The sequence below is a fragment of the Neolamprologus brichardi genome, chromosome 18, assembly GCF_056152115.1.
Source record: "Neolamprologus brichardi isolate AB-2024 chromosome 18, ASM5615211v1, whole genome shotgun sequence".
Lineage (NCBI taxonomy): Eukaryota > Metazoa > Chordata > Actinopteri > Cichliformes > Cichlidae > Neolamprologus > Neolamprologus brichardi.
This window is the reverse complement of record NC_142121.1, coordinates 3093602-3111640: the sequence shown is the minus strand read 5'-3', so window position 1 is coordinate 3111640 and position 18039 is coordinate 3093602. Positions and strand designations below refer to the sequence as shown.

The 18039-nt window shown below is 42.4% G+C and overlaps 1 protein-coding gene across 3 annotated transcripts; it reads right to left on the bottom strand.

Annotated features, from left to right (window-relative positions):
* Positions 1-4546: 4546 nt before the first annotated feature.
* LOC148097302 (immunoglobulin lambda-1 light chain-like) lies at positions 4547-16971 on the bottom strand. 3 transcript variants are annotated; one of them, XM_087832288.1, is made up of 6 exons: positions 16929-16971; positions 16519-16836; positions 6892-6939; positions 5256-5567; positions 5049-5123; positions 4547-4695 (listed from the first exon to the last, which is right to left on the bottom strand). In XM_087832288.1, exons 1-6 carry the CDS (start codon positions 16969-16971, stop codon positions 4547-4549), a joined length of 945 nt encoding a protein of 314 aa, XP_087688414.1. The 3 variants fall into 3 exon arrangements, with proteins under 3 accessions (XP_087688414.1, XP_087688415.1, XP_087688416.1); XM_087832289.1 differs by lacking the exons at positions 16519-16836; positions 16929-16971 and adding an exon at positions 5668-5686 and having other exon boundaries at positions 5256-5555; positions 6830-7036; XM_087832290.1 differs by lacking the exons at positions 5049-5123; positions 16519-16836; positions 16929-16971 and adding an exon at positions 5668-5686 and having other exon boundaries at positions 5256-5555; positions 6830-7036.
* Between the last annotated feature and the right edge of the window lie 1068 nt (positions 16972-18039).

Genomic DNA, 18039 nt, shown 5'->3' with positions numbered 1-18039 from the left:
GTGTGAAGTGACATCGTTGCCCAGAAAATGATCAGATGCGTCTGTGTCTTCTGGATGATAGTCCACATTGTCTTCCTCCTAGAAACCTGCCCATCTGAATCGCTATGCTGCTCTGTGTCCTCTCCTTCATTTTCACCAAAAATATGATGCAGAACTTGGCTCACTGGGAATCTTCTTCTCATTTTTGTATGCTACAAATTGTAAATGTGCACTCTGGAAGTCAAATGGCCACTCAAATGAGTGAATTCACCTCACATGTCTTGACATGTCCCGTCTTTATTTTGTTTTGTTTTTGTGCAGGTATACTGCAAAAAACACGCAAAATAAGAATCCCCTAAAGCTCATATGATTAGGAGAGGAGCTTGCTGTCAATGTTTTAGCTGACAGTGCACTTATGATTTCAGTTTTGGCTTTAATTATTGCTTTATACTCATAATATTATACCTGGGTCGAAACCGACCCTAACAACACAAATGTCATAATTTCAACTAGGGCATTTTATAATTTAGTGAAAAAAAATTTTTTTGTTTTATTTTGTAGAAATAGAGGTTCCTGACAAAGTCAAAAAGCCTTGATACAATAAACAAATGTTTGTGATTTGTTTTATGCATTTGAAATTTAAAATGGGTCGGTGACGACCCTAACACGAGAGGAAGGGTAAACAAACACTAAAGCTCAAATTGACCAGAACAAAAGAGAAATCTTTAACAAACTATAATAATAAAGTACATCAGTTCCTTGACTGGTAACCAGCAGCAGATGTGTGGATCAGAAGGTTAAAACTAGCCACTACTACAATATTTAGAGAACAAATAAAAGTAAGCAGACACTTTATAAGTCACAGCAAAGTCCCCAGATCATCACAACAGTTTGATCATTTCAGTTAAAGTGTGTTTTAAATCAAAATGACTGATTAGTGTCATGAAATTACTGATCTGTTTATTCAGTTATTCAGGAAACGGCATTTCCTGAATAACTCCATGTTTCTTTGATTTTTCTATCCAAATTGCTATTTTCTTCCCAGTTACACAGACTTGATTGGATGATGGCGAGTGTGATATTGAATTAATTGAATTAAAAACTGACTTGACTGAAATGTGACATAAGCTGTTGTTTTACAAGACTCATATACAGTCATGATTATTTGGAGAAATATATTAATAGTAATGTAATAAATATAATATTAAAATATGCTGAGGGCTCTTTTGAATTCTAAAGTTGAACTGTAAACACTTTAAGGAAGCAAGAATGATTAAATTGGACTTGGACGTGAATACTAAAAAAATAAACTGTCACATGAAGCTGTGTTTTTTTTTTTTCAAGCTTATTGGCCAAAGTTAACAAACAATACTCATTTTAGCAACTACTAACATAGTTGCTAAAATTAAATAAATAACCTTAATTCTTAGAGCAGTAAACAAACATAAAGTTCAGTATGTTTGTGACTCTGAGATGGAGGTGAAACATGTGAAGCTGGACTGTGGTTTACTGCTCTCTTCCTGTCACAGACACTGTTTGACATCTGTTCATCTGTTGGTTTTTGTTCAGGCTGCAGGGATCATTTCTCACTGTGGGAAACTTTGATCCAACATGTACAACATCCAACATGTAGGTGGCTGAAGGATCAAGTTTACTTTTCTCTATCTTCAACTCACAGTCAATGTGATTAATGTGAACTGAGAAATCACTTATTTGTGGATGACTGAACCCTGTAAAAAGTTCATGACTGTTTTTATTAATGCGCAAAATTTGAATGAAAGTTTCCTTCTTCTGGTACCAGTATATATTCCCAGTGTTGTTAAACTGTTCAGTCCCTCCACAGCTGAAGGAGACACTTTCTCCAACTCTCCTGGTCAATGTTAAATCGTCCTGAATCAGCTGTTCTGCTGCCATGGTAACCAGTGCTGTAGAGACACAGACAGATAGATGAAGGTTAGTGTGACAGTGTTTGTTACAGGTTGACTTTGTTGGCTCCTGATTGGCTGGAAACACTCACCTGAACACAGACAGCACAGAGCAGCAGCTGGGAGGAAAAGCATTTTGTGCAGTGGTGTTTCCTCTGGTGAACCTGGGGAGAAGTGGCGCTCTAAAGCAGCTGAGGCCAAACAAGGACGAGCTGCGAGATCAGACGAGGGCCACGTGGTTTCTAACAGGTCCTCAAAGCTCCCATCAGCCCCTGCGGCCCACAGATAAGACTGCTGCTGCTGATTGACAGCTCAGCTGAAGCTGCTGTGGTTTCATCGTCTTCATTTCAATCTGACAGCAGATCCAAAAATCTGGGTCACATGATGCACAAACACTCAGAAACATTCATGTTGCTGTGAATTTAGTAACACACACTGTTATCTGTGGTTTAACAGCTGTGATGAAAACACTAAATATACAAACTAAATATAACTAAACTATAAATAAATAGAAAAATAAAAAAAATAATATGGTTCAATATTTTAAAAGTTCATAAATTGCACACAAAGTAGTTAAAAAAACAAAATCATATATAACAACATTTAGAGTAAAAATCTTCTTTGAAACAAACACATGTGGTTCTGTTGTGTGTTTAAAATATGTGCACACTGTGCTTCTTTCCCACATCTTCTAATGTGTTTTGTTCCAAGTTGGTTTCAGACTGAAGGATTCATTAAAGCCTTTTTAAGAATCATTCAAATGATGATCATCAATTCTAATTTCTATAAACAGTAATAAAAACAGGGCTGTGTTTCACGTCAGCTTCATTTATTTGTAGCCATGGTTAGATTTCATTTGCAGTAGGCAGTCATCCACCTTTACACACACATTTACACAACAGTACAAAAGTACTTTTTGATTCATGAAAGAGAAATAAGACAAATGTTGCCTTTGTATCATCTCTGATATGGAAGGTCTCATTTGAAGATGTGAGTGAAGGACACAAATCTTTTGATCTGGTGTTGTTCTACATTTTAGGACTAAAAGACAGAAGGAAGAAAGTGAAAGTGACTGTGCGAGGGGTTGAAGTCATGAAGTCAAGTGGAGGCCGCTGACTGCTGTTACTTTCTGCTGTACAGCTTAAACAGGGACTCACAGTCAGCCTGCTAGAACATTTGGATGAAGAGAAAAAGGAGGAAAAAGACTTTGAGGGAAAAATCCAATAAGATCAGCATGTTTTTAATGTGGGAATACAACAGTTTCCTCCACCATGACACACACTGGAGCCTCTTTTTGCTCACAGCTTCACTGTTTGTCTCAAAGTTCAGTTTGGAGGCCAAAATTGTTGCAACACATTTGTAAGTTTGCACTAATTTCACTGTGTGACCCTTAATGGATGTAATCAAAGAATCAGTCAGTGAAATATGAAGCTGTGCTGTAAGTTTGGAGGAGAAAAGTGTCTCAGTGACTTTAATGAGGTGAACACATGAATACAGAGCACTGACTGACACGTACAGACTCCTTTAATGAGTCGCACACATTTTTGTGACTTCATTAAATGTCAAAAATGACACAACAACCTGCGAGCACATTATTGTCTGTTTGCTGTTTGTGTGCTTTGTTTCCTGTTATGATAGCAGGCATACAGCCATGTTCTCAATGTCTCAGCTATCATTGATTATTTCTGCTTTTCCTCTTCTATTAGGCACTTCAACTCAATGAATGACACACAGAAAGATTTCATGACTGTGTTCTTCAAAATAAGGACAATATGTTATCTGCATCTGAATGACTCATGTTGCCTTGTTTCTACTTTGTTTGCATATTTCTGCTTGTTGGAAACGATTTTCTGAATCATTCAGTAGTTTTTGTAATAATAAGGACATTTAGCAACACTTCAAAATGATTCTCCAACATTTGCTGTTCAGACTTGATCTGTTCTTACGTGTGTGATATCCAGAATGAAAAACTCAGCTCAGCTAATAAAATGGGAGCTGAGCAGACTGCAGGGGCTTCATGGTCTCTCCTTTGAGTCCATGAAAGTTCATTTGTCAGCTCTGAGTTGAGGATTTGAGCTGTTTCTCTCACAGGTGAAGAACACAGATGCTTCCTGGAATCATTCTTGAAGCAGAGTTCATGCTTGTAACTGTCATTGTGTTATTAAAGTGAAAAGCCACAGCTAACGGTGTGGAGGCTGCAGAGCAGAAAGCCACACAGCCCGTCTGCTGCAGGAAGTTTGGATACAGTCAGTTTGTGCTTCACTCACACGGCTTGTTGTTCATCACACAATGAAAGTCGAATCAAACTCTTCATCTTGAAATCTTTATTATTCACACAAACACAACTACACTGTTTGACATTTGAAAATCAAACAAAAACAAATCAAACTGAAAACTTGTGATAAAAATATTCCTGATGATTTTTGTTACTACAATAAAAGTCACAATAAGTACAAAAAGAATTCTAACTCAGAGCAACAATACATGTAAAGATGGATTTATTTCAGATGATCTTCTAACTGTTGAAGAAAAAGGCAAAATAAGCACAACACATCATAACTAACATTTGTGAACACTGATCAAAGTGATGAATGAGATGAATTGATGAGATCTGATGGTGAGAAAAGGCGAGCAGGAAACAGTCAGTCAGCATGTGTGCAGTTGGTGGACGCTCCCTTGTTTGTGAGCATCATCAGCAGAGAGAGTCCACAGCAGTACACCAGACTCTTCACTATCAGCACTGTGTACAGCAGGCAGAGCAGCTTCACCCTGCACTGAGACTGGAAGGACACTGAAGGACAGACAGACACAAAGAGACAGACAGACAGTCGGGTTATTCCTCTCAGATCAAGGAGAAAAAGTCCAAATAGAAACAGTCACAGCTTCTTCTTCAAGTGGATGAATTGATGTAGTGTTTGTGTCCACTTGGGGGCAGAAGAACTCCACAAGCAGCTAACAAACTGATCTCTGACATATTATGGTCTGTCTGCTGTTTGGTGCTGAGCAGCTAGTGTACAGTGGCTTTATCAGAGCTTGTTGGATGAAGATTTGATCAATTAGTGCAACTTTAAGACCCTAAACTTGTTCCAGCTCCCTCATTGGACATTGGAGCTGTCCATGCAGAGAGGCAGCAGGTGATCTTACAGTCAGCTGGCTGCAGAGCTGGCAGGTCTGCTGGCTCTCTCTCTGGAGGACAGGAGGCTGCTGGAGCTGGAAGCTCTGAAACAGAAAAGGAGTCAAATGTTTGGAGCTGCAGTGAGAAATGTCAGTCCTCTGCTGCTCTGCTCTCTTTGACAGCATCTCCACATGAAGCTGAATCACTGCTCAACACAGTCACCAAGCCTTCATTACCTTGTTGTGTTTGGGCCTCCACTGTGCCCCCCTCGTGCTTCACCCAGCAGCTGTATTTATATGTGTTGGTGTCCTGCTCCTGGATCAGTAAGATGGAGGCGCTGTGTCCCGACTCTCTGAGCTCCAGCTGCTCTCCCTCAGCAGGGGGCAGCTCCTCCGCTTCTCCGCCGTTCTTCTTCTGTCTTTTCCAGGAGAACTGGACCAGAGGAGGAAACATGGCTGAGGCCACACACAGCAGGGAGCTGTTCCCCTCCAGGTGGGCTCTGGATGCTGCTGGGTACACGCTCACCACGGGCTTCACTACCTGCTCATCTGAAGTTTGACAGCAGCAACAAGCAGCACAGACACACATTCACACAGTCAGCAGCAGCTTCCAGCACTGCACTGCATTCAGTCTGATCCTGGAAACTACATGGACTCTGATCACTAAACTACTCATCAATACAGCACAAAGTTCACTACATACACTGGATTCAGCTTCATATCAAACACAGTCATCACCTCATGTCATCATGGCTCACACGAGGAACACTCAGCGTGTCTTTACATCATGAAATAAAATATTTGTTTGCTGATATTTTAATATATTATTTATCACAAATGTACGCATATATAGATTTGTCTTCAAACTATCTAAATTATATTTTCCATCTTAAACACAAGTTTTACCAGAGATATTAATAATTCAACATGATTCAATTCCAGCAATGAAATTTCCACTTTTGTATCCGTTTTTAAACAGGTGTTTTATTCATGTTTTAATCAATACTATACTTCTTTCACAGACTTCACAATCCTTAAAAATGTTATTGAATAATTTGAAGGGCACTACATCTATTATTTAGTTTGATTATTGTGTTTTTATTTTGTTTTGATTATATACGGTGTATGTTTGAATTAATGCACAAATTAAATGTAATTAAGCTGCAATTTGAATGAGAATTAAATACCTTTTTTCAACAGTATAAATTAATTCATCATTATTTATAATATAAAATCTAAAGAATCTGAAACGTCATGAAAAGTATTTTTCTGAAGAAATATTTACTGAAATATGACCATTGCTGAATTTTTTCTTCATTTCTAATTTAGACTGACAAATCAAACATGCAAGAAACACAAACATGACTTTAACAATTTCATATTTTGTTGTTTGATCTATATTATTTATTATTTATATTTTTTCTTCACTGTTTAAACACTTTGTGTCCCTAATCAGTATCCATGTCAATTTATATATTAATATATTTTTAAAAAATCACCAATAGAATCAATCTTTGAATATTAAAAACATGTTTACATTTTCATTTATATTTACAAATGTACTACTGTATTATTTTAACATCAAATATGATCTTGTGTTAAAAACCAGCAGAATCACTGAGAGGATCAAATCCTAAATATTTGTAACATCACTAATATTTGCAGAAATAAAGAAGAACTTTAGTTTTTCAGTGAGATTTCAACATGTTTTCAGAGATTATTGAGCTTTTCTTCTGTAACAATGGCTGCAGATGAATTCTCTACTAATGATGAAAAACTAACATGTAAAGCCTGAAGCAGCAGAAACTGACTTTAAACACATTTTCAGCTTCTACAATAAAACAACTGAAGGAAAATAAATGTTTGTTCTTACCTGTTACAGACAGTTTAGTTCCAGAGCCAAAGATGGGGTAGCGCAAACCTGTTCCTCCCACAGTGAGAAAGACTGCTACAAAAACCTGTCTGCTGTTGAACGTGTCAGCTGAGGTGAATGAGTCCAAATGAGGAAGCAGGATCATATTTCAGCTCCATGATGTGTTTCTCTAATGTTCATATCAACATGACTGTCTCTTCTTCTCTTTTCTTTTAGCCACACTAGCAGCACGGCTCTGATGTTAATGTCAGTCTGTTGGTCAGTCCACTACTTTAGTCCACATGAAAATAGAAAATCACTATATAAGCACCAGTCCATTTATCCCATCAATGATGCCACCACTACAATGAAACATCTGCTGATAGTATCATGGTTTGGCCCATCTGGCTCACCATCATTAATCACACAATCAATTTTGAGTTATAGCAGCAAATTCTGAAGAAAACTATCAGAACATGTGTCTGTGAACTGAATCTCAGGAGAAAGTGGGCCATGCAGCACCACAATGACACAAACCAGTCAAGTTTGTTTTCTTTGTTCCAAATAATGTTGAGAGAAAAATAATCCAGTGAATCCAGCGAGTGATGTGATGAGTCTCTGATGTCTTTCTGATGTGGTTTTGTTGCGTCCTTCAAACCACACCTGGTGTATTTTAGAAGAGAAACATGTTGGTCTGCACAGGCTCTTCTATTTTCAACACTGACAGGATTTCCTTTGCTGTTTCTTCTGTTTTGCACATTTTCCTCTGTTTTCTGCAGCTTGATGGAGCTTCTGTAAAAAATAGAGCCAGAGTTATTTTTAGTGGTGTGGAGCAAAGAGATGCTTCAAGGATACTTCTGAAATGTGCTGTGGCATGTCTGCTGGAATCATCAGTGTTGTACTGAGTGGCCTCATTTAGCTCCAGCAGCCTCGTAGGAACACAAAGTGTCCATGCCTGCTGTTAAAAATAGAGCTTTGCAACAACCAAGTCCAACAGAGTCCAACAAAGATGGTGTGAAAGAGCTGGAAGCGAGCAGTTCATGTGAGAAAATCCAACATGTCAGAATTAAAGCTGCTCTGTGTCAAAAATGGAGTCAAATTCTTCCAAACTGATGTGCTGGACTGATTATCAGTTACTGCAGGTGCTCCAGCCGAGGAGGAGCAGGAACCAGCAGAACTGCCAAACATCACACACACCACAAATGCCACACTCACAGAGAGACAAAGATAGAAAGCAGAGGGAGGAAAGATAGATGGTGGGTAGGCAGCAGAGGATCAGGGGACCATAACACCATCTTACACAGTTATTAACTAATGAGCTCATTGACTAATCTGAAACATCACTTTGATTTTTCTAACAGCTTCATTGGAATTTCAGCTCACAGTGGATCTGCAACATGAGCAGCTGAAGACCTTCAAGAGACGAACTTGACATTTTAAACACACTTGAGATTTATTTTCCCAAGTGGATCACTACAGCTTTGCCATACTGCTACACTTGATTGTTCTTTAATATTTATTAATTTATTAATTTATTAATTATTTTTAAGGTGGAGGTTTGTAACAAAGAGCTGGTGGCAGTAATCATACAGACTGCAGAAGAAATATTTCCAATGGTTTCAGGGCCAGGGAAGATTGTATCTCGGTGGATTGAGAATAGTATTGAAGCTAATTCATTAGAAGTGAGCGCAAACAGTATTTCCAAAAACTTTATTGCAAAAGTTGAGGCAGAGACACAGTTAGCTAACATTCGGGGAATGATGAGTAGAATGAATGGACTAGTAAGGAATTGGGAAATTTTAATGTTGCGCCAAAAGGATAAAACTGCTGTTAATAACAGTGACAGGTGTGAGTACAAGAAAACAATTATTAGAATACAATGTGTTAAATGTGCTTAGATAAGAGGGTCCAGCAGTAGATGAGAGGAACAGGGAAGGATTTGTCTGTGTTTTAGTTTGGCTTAGCTGTAGCCTGAGAGTGTGTAATTGTTTAGAGGGAAAGGAATTTATGGACACTGGGGTTCTGCTGTCATAAAAGGAGACAGGAAGCTACAGTTGGGGGTTGCTGATGCTGATGCTTGTACCTTTAATAAAAACTCATATTTGTTATAACTTAGAAGTAGGCTTGCAGGAGACTCTCCGCCTTATCTGTAAATGTAAGACAACAAGAGGGCAATGGCCCAGTGGATGCAGAGTGGGGGTCTCAGTGTTTGTAATATGTTAACTCTGTTTTCTATGTTGTGTAGAAGAATTGGGTGTAGCTGGGGAGAGAGGAGATTACTTTTATGACCGGCAGGAAGTCACGGACACAGAGACACACACAGTGCTTTGACTGTTACGACGCACCCACACCTACATGCACACTTACTCACGTTGTTGCGGGTTCAGATATTGAGGGTGAGCACAAAAACAATAATGGTCCAGAAGAGCTTCGGTCAAACAATGATTTTAATGAACACACGCGTGGGGAGATGAACACTGCCCACCGACAACATCGATCTCCGCCCAATAATACACAAACGGTTGTTTTATACCATCAGGGCTTGGTTTATGACACCCCCTCATGCGTCAGAACACATACAAAGCACATACAATAATATTGACGACTTTTGACATATATGGAAAGAGCCTTCTCTCCGTCTTGAGGCCAGGTGCCGTCTCTCACTTATCTCCTGGAGCAGACTGTCCCTTTCACAGACATAATGTTGCAGCTACAGGCATTTGCAAACTGTTATTCGAACTCCTAGCCTAAACATGAGCCTAACTGTTGTTTTTGTGTGTGTGTGTGTATGTCGACCTCCAACGCACTCAGCCTGACGCCGCCCGTTAGCGCTTCTGGCCTTTTACCAGACAGAAGCTCTCTGTGATAGGTGTAATAATCATAACTAAGAACGTGTAATGTTATGGTCCTGAGTCTGAGGACTCGGTGTTTTGTGTTTCTTTATCTTCTTCTATCTTCTTGTTTATTCTGCCTTGTCTTTTGTTTAGGTTTGCTATGTGTTAGTGTGTTTGTTTCATGCCTGCCTGTGTTCCCTCTGTCTGTCCATGCTTCTCTGTGTCTGTTTCCTGTTTTATTCTGAAAGTTCATGTCTTATGTCAATGTGTTTTACCTTTCTCCTGTCTCGTTAGCCTAATTTCTCCCAGCTGTGTCTCCCTCCTGTTGTCCATTTCCTAATTACTCCCCTGTGTATTTAAGCCCTGTGTTTTCCTGTGCTCCCTGTCACGTCGTACCCTCAACTTGCTGTGTGTTCATGATTTCCAGTCCTCCTGCACCTCAGTTTAGAGTTTTGTTTGCTTTTGTGAGTTTTATTTTATGTTGAAGTTTTGTTCCAGCAATAAAGCTGCATTTTCAGTTGAAACCTTGTTTCCTGAGAGTCCTGCATTTTGGGTTCACCACTCCTGCCTGCCTGCCACACAGCCAACCATGAATGACACGACCATAACCTGGACCCAGCAGGCTCATCTCGGGAGAGCGATCTCGCCCGCGTCATGGGCCTCATAAAGCGAATTTCCCACACGAAGGATACTAAGGCAATGGCAATCGGATTAAACGCTATCGGAACAATCCTCGAGGGAAATCCACATTCGCCAACTTAAGGGAATTAAGAGCTTAATGGACGAGCTGCACGAAGCCCAGGAGGTTCTTCAGGCTCGGGAGCTAGCAGTCTTTGCTCGTTCGCAGTACTCCACTCCGAGGCCTCCGCACCAACAGCAGCAGCAGCAGACGAAGCTCGCCGCGAAGCAATGTGAGCTCCCTGCAACACAGCAGCAGCCGAACATGGAGCTTTCTGCGACACCACAGAGATCGCCGCGGCAGGATATCAACCCCTTGCCGTGGCCACAGAATGAACTACCGACTCCGGTCTGCTCCGGCTATCGCTCGCCAGCCTCTTTCCTTGCGGCCATATGGTCGCAAGATGAGGAGTCTGCCTCTCCGCCATTGCCGTTCTCCTCTGCAGTCTGTACTCCCACTTCCAGGAGGAAGCGGCACCGGCGCCATCACCATTCCTCGCTACAGCCGCACTCCAGCCCCTCCCCAGAGCAATCAGCAGCTGTGAGTAACCACGACAGTTCTTCCCGCACTCTTTCTGGGCATAACAATAACAAGGACTATATTTCTTCTGCTCCATCTGAGCCTATTAACCCCGTATCAGCTATCCCTGAATCAGCTAAAGCTGCGGCTTCCACCCCAGAGACAATTAACCTAAGCTCTGAGAACATTAAGACTGTTTTATTCTCTGAACTGCCACCTCAAGAGACTGTTCAGTGTGCACCCAAATGTTTTGTTTCTTGGACTACTGACACTCATTTAAAGACCTCAAGTGGTAATGTTGCAGATATCGAAACATTCTTCAGGGCCTCCCCAGAGTCTGAGTACCCTCCCTCAGCAGACTCCGGACCGCTAGAGGCTAAAGAGCCAGCATTTCCCGAGTCATTTAAAAGCTCCACTGAGGTAGCGCGCTTGGCTGCCCAGCCAGAAGCCCGCTTGGCTGCCCAGCCAGAAGCGCGCTTGGCTGCCCAGCCAGAAGCCCGCTTGGCTGCCCAGCCAGAAGCCCGCTTGGCTGCCCAGCCAGAAGCCCGCTTGGCTGCCCAGCCAGAAGCCCGCTTGGCTGCCCAGCCAGAAGCCCGCTTGGCTGCCCAGCCAGAAGCCCGCTTGGCTGCCCAGCCAGAAGCCCGCTTGGCTGCCCAGCCAGAAGCCCGCTTGGCTGCCTGGCTGTCCCCGGTTAAGACTCCTGCTCCTCAGGCATTCACTCAATCGCCAGCTTCACCACAACTGCCACTACAAACTGCAGCTCAGACATCAGCTCTCCCACCAGTTCATATTTCAGGACAGCATCAAGTAGCTCAGCTCCCGGTGTCTCCTGTAGCGATTCAGTCCCCTAGTCAGCTACACACTCACTCACCTGGTCCTATACACACTCACTCACCTGGTCATCTACACATTCAGCCAGGGGTCCCTATACCCTCTGGCTCTACATCAGCTCCTGCTGGACGCTCTGATGAGTCTATACAGCACTCCGCGGCTCCCACGCCGCCACCTGCCTCATTCGCTGGGGGTTCTGGAGAGCCCGTCCAGCCTCCTGTCTCATCAGCTGGAGGGCCCGAGGAGCCGCTTCAGCCTCCTGTCTCGTCCGCGGGAGAGCCCGAGGAGCCCGTCCAGCCTCCTGTGTCGTCCGCTGGAGGGCCCGAGGAGCCCGTCCAGCCTCCTGTCTCGTCCGCTGGAGGGCCCGAGGAGCCCGTCCAGCCTCTTGCCTTGTCAGCTGGGGGTCCGGGAGGACCCAGCAAGCACGTCCTCATGTCTGCTGACGGTTCTGGCGAGACCGTTCAGCCACCACCATCTCCACCACCTGCAACCTCCACACCGTTGCCTGCAGCAGCAGCTTCATCCACACCGTTGCCTGCAGCAGCAGCTTCATCCACACCGCTGGCTGCAGCAGCAGCTTCATCCACACCGCTGGCTGCAGCAGCAGCTTCATCCACACCGCTGGCTGCAGCAGCAGCTTCATCCACACCGCTGGCTGCAGCAGCAGCTTCATCCACACCGCTGCCTGCAGCAGCAGCTTCACCCACACCGCTGCCTGCAGCAGCAGCTTCACCCCCACCTGCAGCGCCACCGTCTCCGGCTTCCACGCCGCCGCCTGCAGCGCCACCGTCTCCGGCTTCCACGCCGCCGCCTGCAGCTCCATTCTCGTCTGGTCCAGCCTCCGAGCCTTCAGCTTCGCCTGGTACAACTTCAGCTTTGCCCTCGCTCTCGCCTGGTCCAGCTTCAGCTTCATCCACGCCGTCGTCTGGTTCAGATTCAGCTTCGCCTGGTCCCAATTCAGCTTCAGCTTCGCCGTCGCCTGATCCAGCCTCTGCTTCAGCTTTGCTTGTTTCAGCTTCTGCCTCGTCTGGCCCTGTGGTTGCCACGCCACCATCTCATCCACGCCTAGCACGGCCGGCTTTTCCGTGGTCCTCTCCTCAACATTGCCGGCCACTTTCCAGGCCTTTGGTTGGACGTCATCGCCATCAAGGGTGGCCCACTGAACGAGGCCGTCGTCGCCACTGCCTTCCGCGTGGCCGGCCTCCGGACTTGCTCCGTCACCGCCGCCACTGCCTTCCGCGTGGCCAGCCTCCGGACCTGTTCCAACACCACTGCCTTCCGCATGGCCGGCCCCCGGACCAGAGCTGTCGCCATTGCCGTCCGCACGGCTGGTCCCCTGAACTGTTTCTACGTCGTCGCCGCCGTTGCTTTCCGCACCAGCTCTGTCACCTGGGTCACCCACCTGGTCGGCCCCCCGACCGTTTGACTTATGAACTTTTGTGCCGGCAACCTCCGGGTCGGCCTCTCGAACTGTTTGATCTGCTTCCCATGCTCCAGTGTTTTGGTTATGGTTTTGTCTCAGTTTCGGTTTTGCACGTCTTCCCTTCAAGAAGATGCATGCTTAAATGAAGATGAATAAAGGTTTTTGCGAAAATGACTACTGAGTCCGGTGCCGTCTCTGGATGCCCGAGGAATAAAAAGAACCGGGGTGAAACTGATTTCGTAACACAGGCCAGTGTTTCTGGCTCACACATTAGTAAATATACATAGCTCAGAAAATTTGACAAATGTTGCTTAGAGTAATCCTAGACTAACTTTGAAGAGAAGTGATTAATGATGACAGTTTTAATTTACCTTCCAGTATATTTAAGTTAAAAAGAGATACAAATGTACATCAAACCTCCACAGGGAAAGATGGTATATGGCACAGTATCTCAGAACATATGGATAACAGCTCACAGCTGTTCTGAGATTGTTTAATAACAGAAACAACAAATTTTGACCAAGGTGCTGAATAATTAAGGTAATCAAAAGAAATAAAAACATAGGGAGACATGATAAAAGTTAAGAAAAAGAATAATAAAATGAGAAGATTTGAGTAAGAAATAAGATAAATAACAGTAATACAAACTCATTCTGATTTAAAAGTCATGGAGTAAAAGTGTGTTTTCAGACGGGTTTTAAAAGTGTCCAGTGTTGGGGAGGTCCTGATGTAAAGGGGCAGTTTATTCCACAGTTTAGGAGCAGTTACAGCAAAGGCCCGATCTCCTCTGTGCTTTAATCTGGACCTCGGGACAGCCAGGAGCATTTGATCCACAGACCTCAGTGATCTTGTAGGAGTGAACAATTTAAAAGATCAGAAAGGTATGAGGGTGCTAACCCGTGCAACGCCTTAAAAACAAATAATTAAATCTTAATCTAAACTAAACTGGCAGCCAGTGTAATGATGCCAGTGTGGGAGATGTGTTCTTGCTTGCATGTGCCAGTTAGTAACCATGCTGCAGCATTTGGACCAGCTGCAGACGACTATAACAATATTTGAGGCGAGATGACATGAAGACGTGGATAGCTTTCTCAAAGTCTCTAAAACAGGGACATGGCTTCACTTTAGCAAGTAGCTGAAGATGGAAGAAACTCAACTTGATCACTGCATTAATCTGTTTATCAAATGTTAGATTAGAGTCAAACATTAGGGTCAGATTAGATACATAAGCTAAATAAGTTAGGTATAGGGGGTGAACTGTGCAACTATTAGAGTTCCTGTTCAGAAGAACATTAGAAGTCAGAGCTGGAAATATCTATTCTAATAAACATAAAGTAGAAAATGGAACAACTCAGAGCAGTGTATGTAGTTCATCATTATCCAACATAGTGATTATTGAAGGTGAGCTGTAGTCATAAAAAGGGAGATGAACATGAAGATACTGAAGAGCCAGTTCCACTGACTGTTTTCAGTTTTATCATCATGAATAAACTACAGATCTTTGTCCAGCTGATGAAAAATGAAAAGTCCACTCTGATCGGGATGCAAAGGTGCTGCATCCTAAAAGTTGATTCTATCGATCTGGAAGTAGCATTGACTGATAGTAGCAGCACTGACTTCCTCTGGGATTTGAGTTCAGTTTCTTGACACGATCTGTTGACTGAGGATACATTTGTTTACATTTAGAAGTTTCAATGTCATCTGTTCCTTTTGTTTCTGTCTTAAAACAGGATGAAAAATCTGTTCAAAACAGAAATAAATAGAATTGCATTTCTGACAGCAGTAAATCCAAATACAACTTTATTTATAAAGCACTTTAAAATAGCACATGACCAAAGTGCTGCACAGTTAATAAGTTAAGAACAATAGATAAAATGAAACCGCAAAGAATAAATAAATAAATAAATAAATAAATAAATAAATAAATAAATAAATAAATAAATAAAACATACAATCAACTAAAACAACAACAGAAATAAACATAAAATAAAACCAACATCTCACAAGGTGTCAAAGGCCAGGGTGAAGAGGGGGGCTTTCAGGAGTGATTTAAAAACAGGCAGAGAAGAGGCCTGCCTAATCTTTAAAGGCAGATCACTCCACAGTTTTGGAGCTGCTACAGCAAAAGCATAATCTCCTCTAAGTTATCGCTCAGTCCTGGGTATCTTCAGAAACAGCTGATCAGCTGACCTGAGAGAGCGGGTGGGTGTATAAGGCTGTAGCAGCTCAGAGAGACAAGATGGGGCGAGGCCATGGAGAGCTTTAAAAGCAAATAAAAGAATTTTAAAATGAGTCCTAGAAGAAATGGGCAGCCAGTGAAGTGAAGCTAAAACAGGGAAATGTGCTCAAACTTTCGAGTGCCAGTTAAAAGATGAGCTGTGGCATTTTTCACCCTCTGTAGATGAGTAACGTATGATGCAGTGACCTCTATATGAAGTGCATTACAGTAATCCAGCCGAGTGCTAACAAAGGTGTGGATCACTGTCTCAAAGTGCTGTTGTTAAAGAATTGGCTTTAATTTTGCAGCTGCCTGAGCTGAGAGAAGCTTGATTTTACTTAATCTGACTGTCAAGCTTCAGTTCAGAGTCCACTTTGACTCCCAGGTTTGTGACAGTTGGCTTAACATACTGGGCCAAGGTATCTAAATACAGATTGGGGGTCTCAGTCGGGCTACCAAAAACCATCAAATCAGTCTTTTTGTTACTGAATTTTAAAAAGTTAAGAGACATCCAAGCTTTAATGTCATCAACACACTGGAATAATGGCTGTACAGGATAGATCTGACAGTCTTCAGCAATGACCTGTTTTCTCAGTATAAAAGCAAGAGGGAGCAGATACTAACAAAAGAGGAGGCTGCTTAGAACTGAGCCCAGTGGGACACCACACAAGAGGGGAGCACAGAATGATACATGGTCACAGAGACTGACACAAAATCTCGCTCTTCCAAGTAGGACGTGAACCACTCCAGTGCAGCGCCTTCAATGCCCACCACTGCTCCAAAGGAGAGATTAAAATAGCATAACTGACTGTTTCAAATGTTGCTGTCAAATTTAAAAGGACAGGAACAACACAGTCACCAGCATCAGTAGCTAAAAATATGTGATTACAAACTTTTAAAAGGGCAGATTTAGTGCAATGAAAGGAAACATTTTGCTTTTTCAAAAAGGCCACAAACTGGCTCTTTTGTTTATTTACAAGTATCTCAGTAAATAAAAATCTGAGATCAGTATGTTTGTGACTCTGAGATGGAGGTGAAACATGTGAAGCTGGGCTGTGGTTTACTGCTCTCTTCCTGTCACAGACACTGTTTGACATCTGTTCATCTGTTGGTTTTTGTTCAGGCTGCAGGGATCATTTCTCACTGTGGGGAGCAACTTTATAACAGTTACAGTAGTAGGTGGCTGAATGATTTAAATTAATATCCTTAATCTCTAACTCCCAGCCTTTCCCTTTATTTACACCTGCGAAAATACTGTTCTCGAAAACAGGTGGAGCTTCACCGTTATCTTTATGAAAAGCAAAAATTAATTTGAATGTTTCATTTTCTTTCTTTTGGAGCCAGAATATATAATCATAATCACACTGTTCAGTCCCTCCACAGCTGAAGGAGACACTTTCTCCAACTCTCCTGGTCAATGTTAAATCCTCCTGAATCAGCTGTGCTGCCATGGTAACCAGTGCTGTAGAGACACAGACAGATAGATGAAGGTTAGTGTGACAGTGTTTGTTACAGGTTGACTTTGTTGGCTCCTGATTGGCTGGAAACACTCACCTGAACACAGACAGCACAGAGCAGCAGCTGGGAGGAAAAGCATTTTGTGCAGTGGTGTTTCCTCTGGTGAACCTGGGGAGAAGTGGCGCTCTGATGCAGCTGAGGCCAAACAAGGACGAGCTGCGAGATCAGACGAGGGCCACGTGGTTTCTAACAGGTCCTCAAAGCTCCCATCAGCCCCTGCGGCCCACAGATAAGACTGCTGCTGCTGATTGACAGCTCAGCTGAAGCTGCTGTGGTTTCATCGTCTTCATTTCAATCTGACAGCAGATCCAAAAATCTGGGTCACATGATGCAGAAACACTCAGAAACATTCATGTTGCTGTGAATTTAGTAACACACACTGTTATCTGTTGTTTAACAGCTGTGATGAAAACACTAAATATACAAACTAAATATAACTAAACTATAAATAAATAGAAAAATTTAAAAAAAAAATTGGTTAAATATTTTAAAAGTTCATAAATTGCACACAAAGTAGTTAAAAAAACAAAATCATATATAACAACATTTAGAGTAAAAATCTTCTTTGAAACAAACACATGTGGTTCTGTTGTGTGTTTAAAATATGTGCACACTGTGCTTCTTTCCCACATCTTCTAATGTGTTTTGTTCCAAGTTGGTTTCAGACTGAAGGATTCATTAAAGCCTTTTTAAGAATCATTCAAATGATGATCATCAATTCTAATTTCTATAAACAGTAATAAAAACAGGGCTGTGTTTCACGTCAGCTTCATTTATTTGTAGCCATGGTTAGATTTCATTTGCAGTAGGCAGTCATCCACCTTTACACACACATTTACACAACAGTACAAAAGTACTTTTTGATTCATGAAAGAGAAATAAGACAAATGTTGCCTTTGTATCATCTCTGATATGGAAGGTCTCATTTGAAGATGTGAGTGAAGGACACAAATCTTTTGATCTGGTGTTGTTCTACATTTTAGGACTAAAAGACAGAAGGAAGAAAGTGAAAGTGACTGTGCGAGGGGTTGAAGTCATGAAGTCAAGTGGAGGCCGCTGACTGCTGTTACTTTCTGCTGTACAGCTTAAACAGGGACTCACAGTCAGCCTGCTAGAACATTTGGATGAAGAGAAAAAGGAGGAAAAA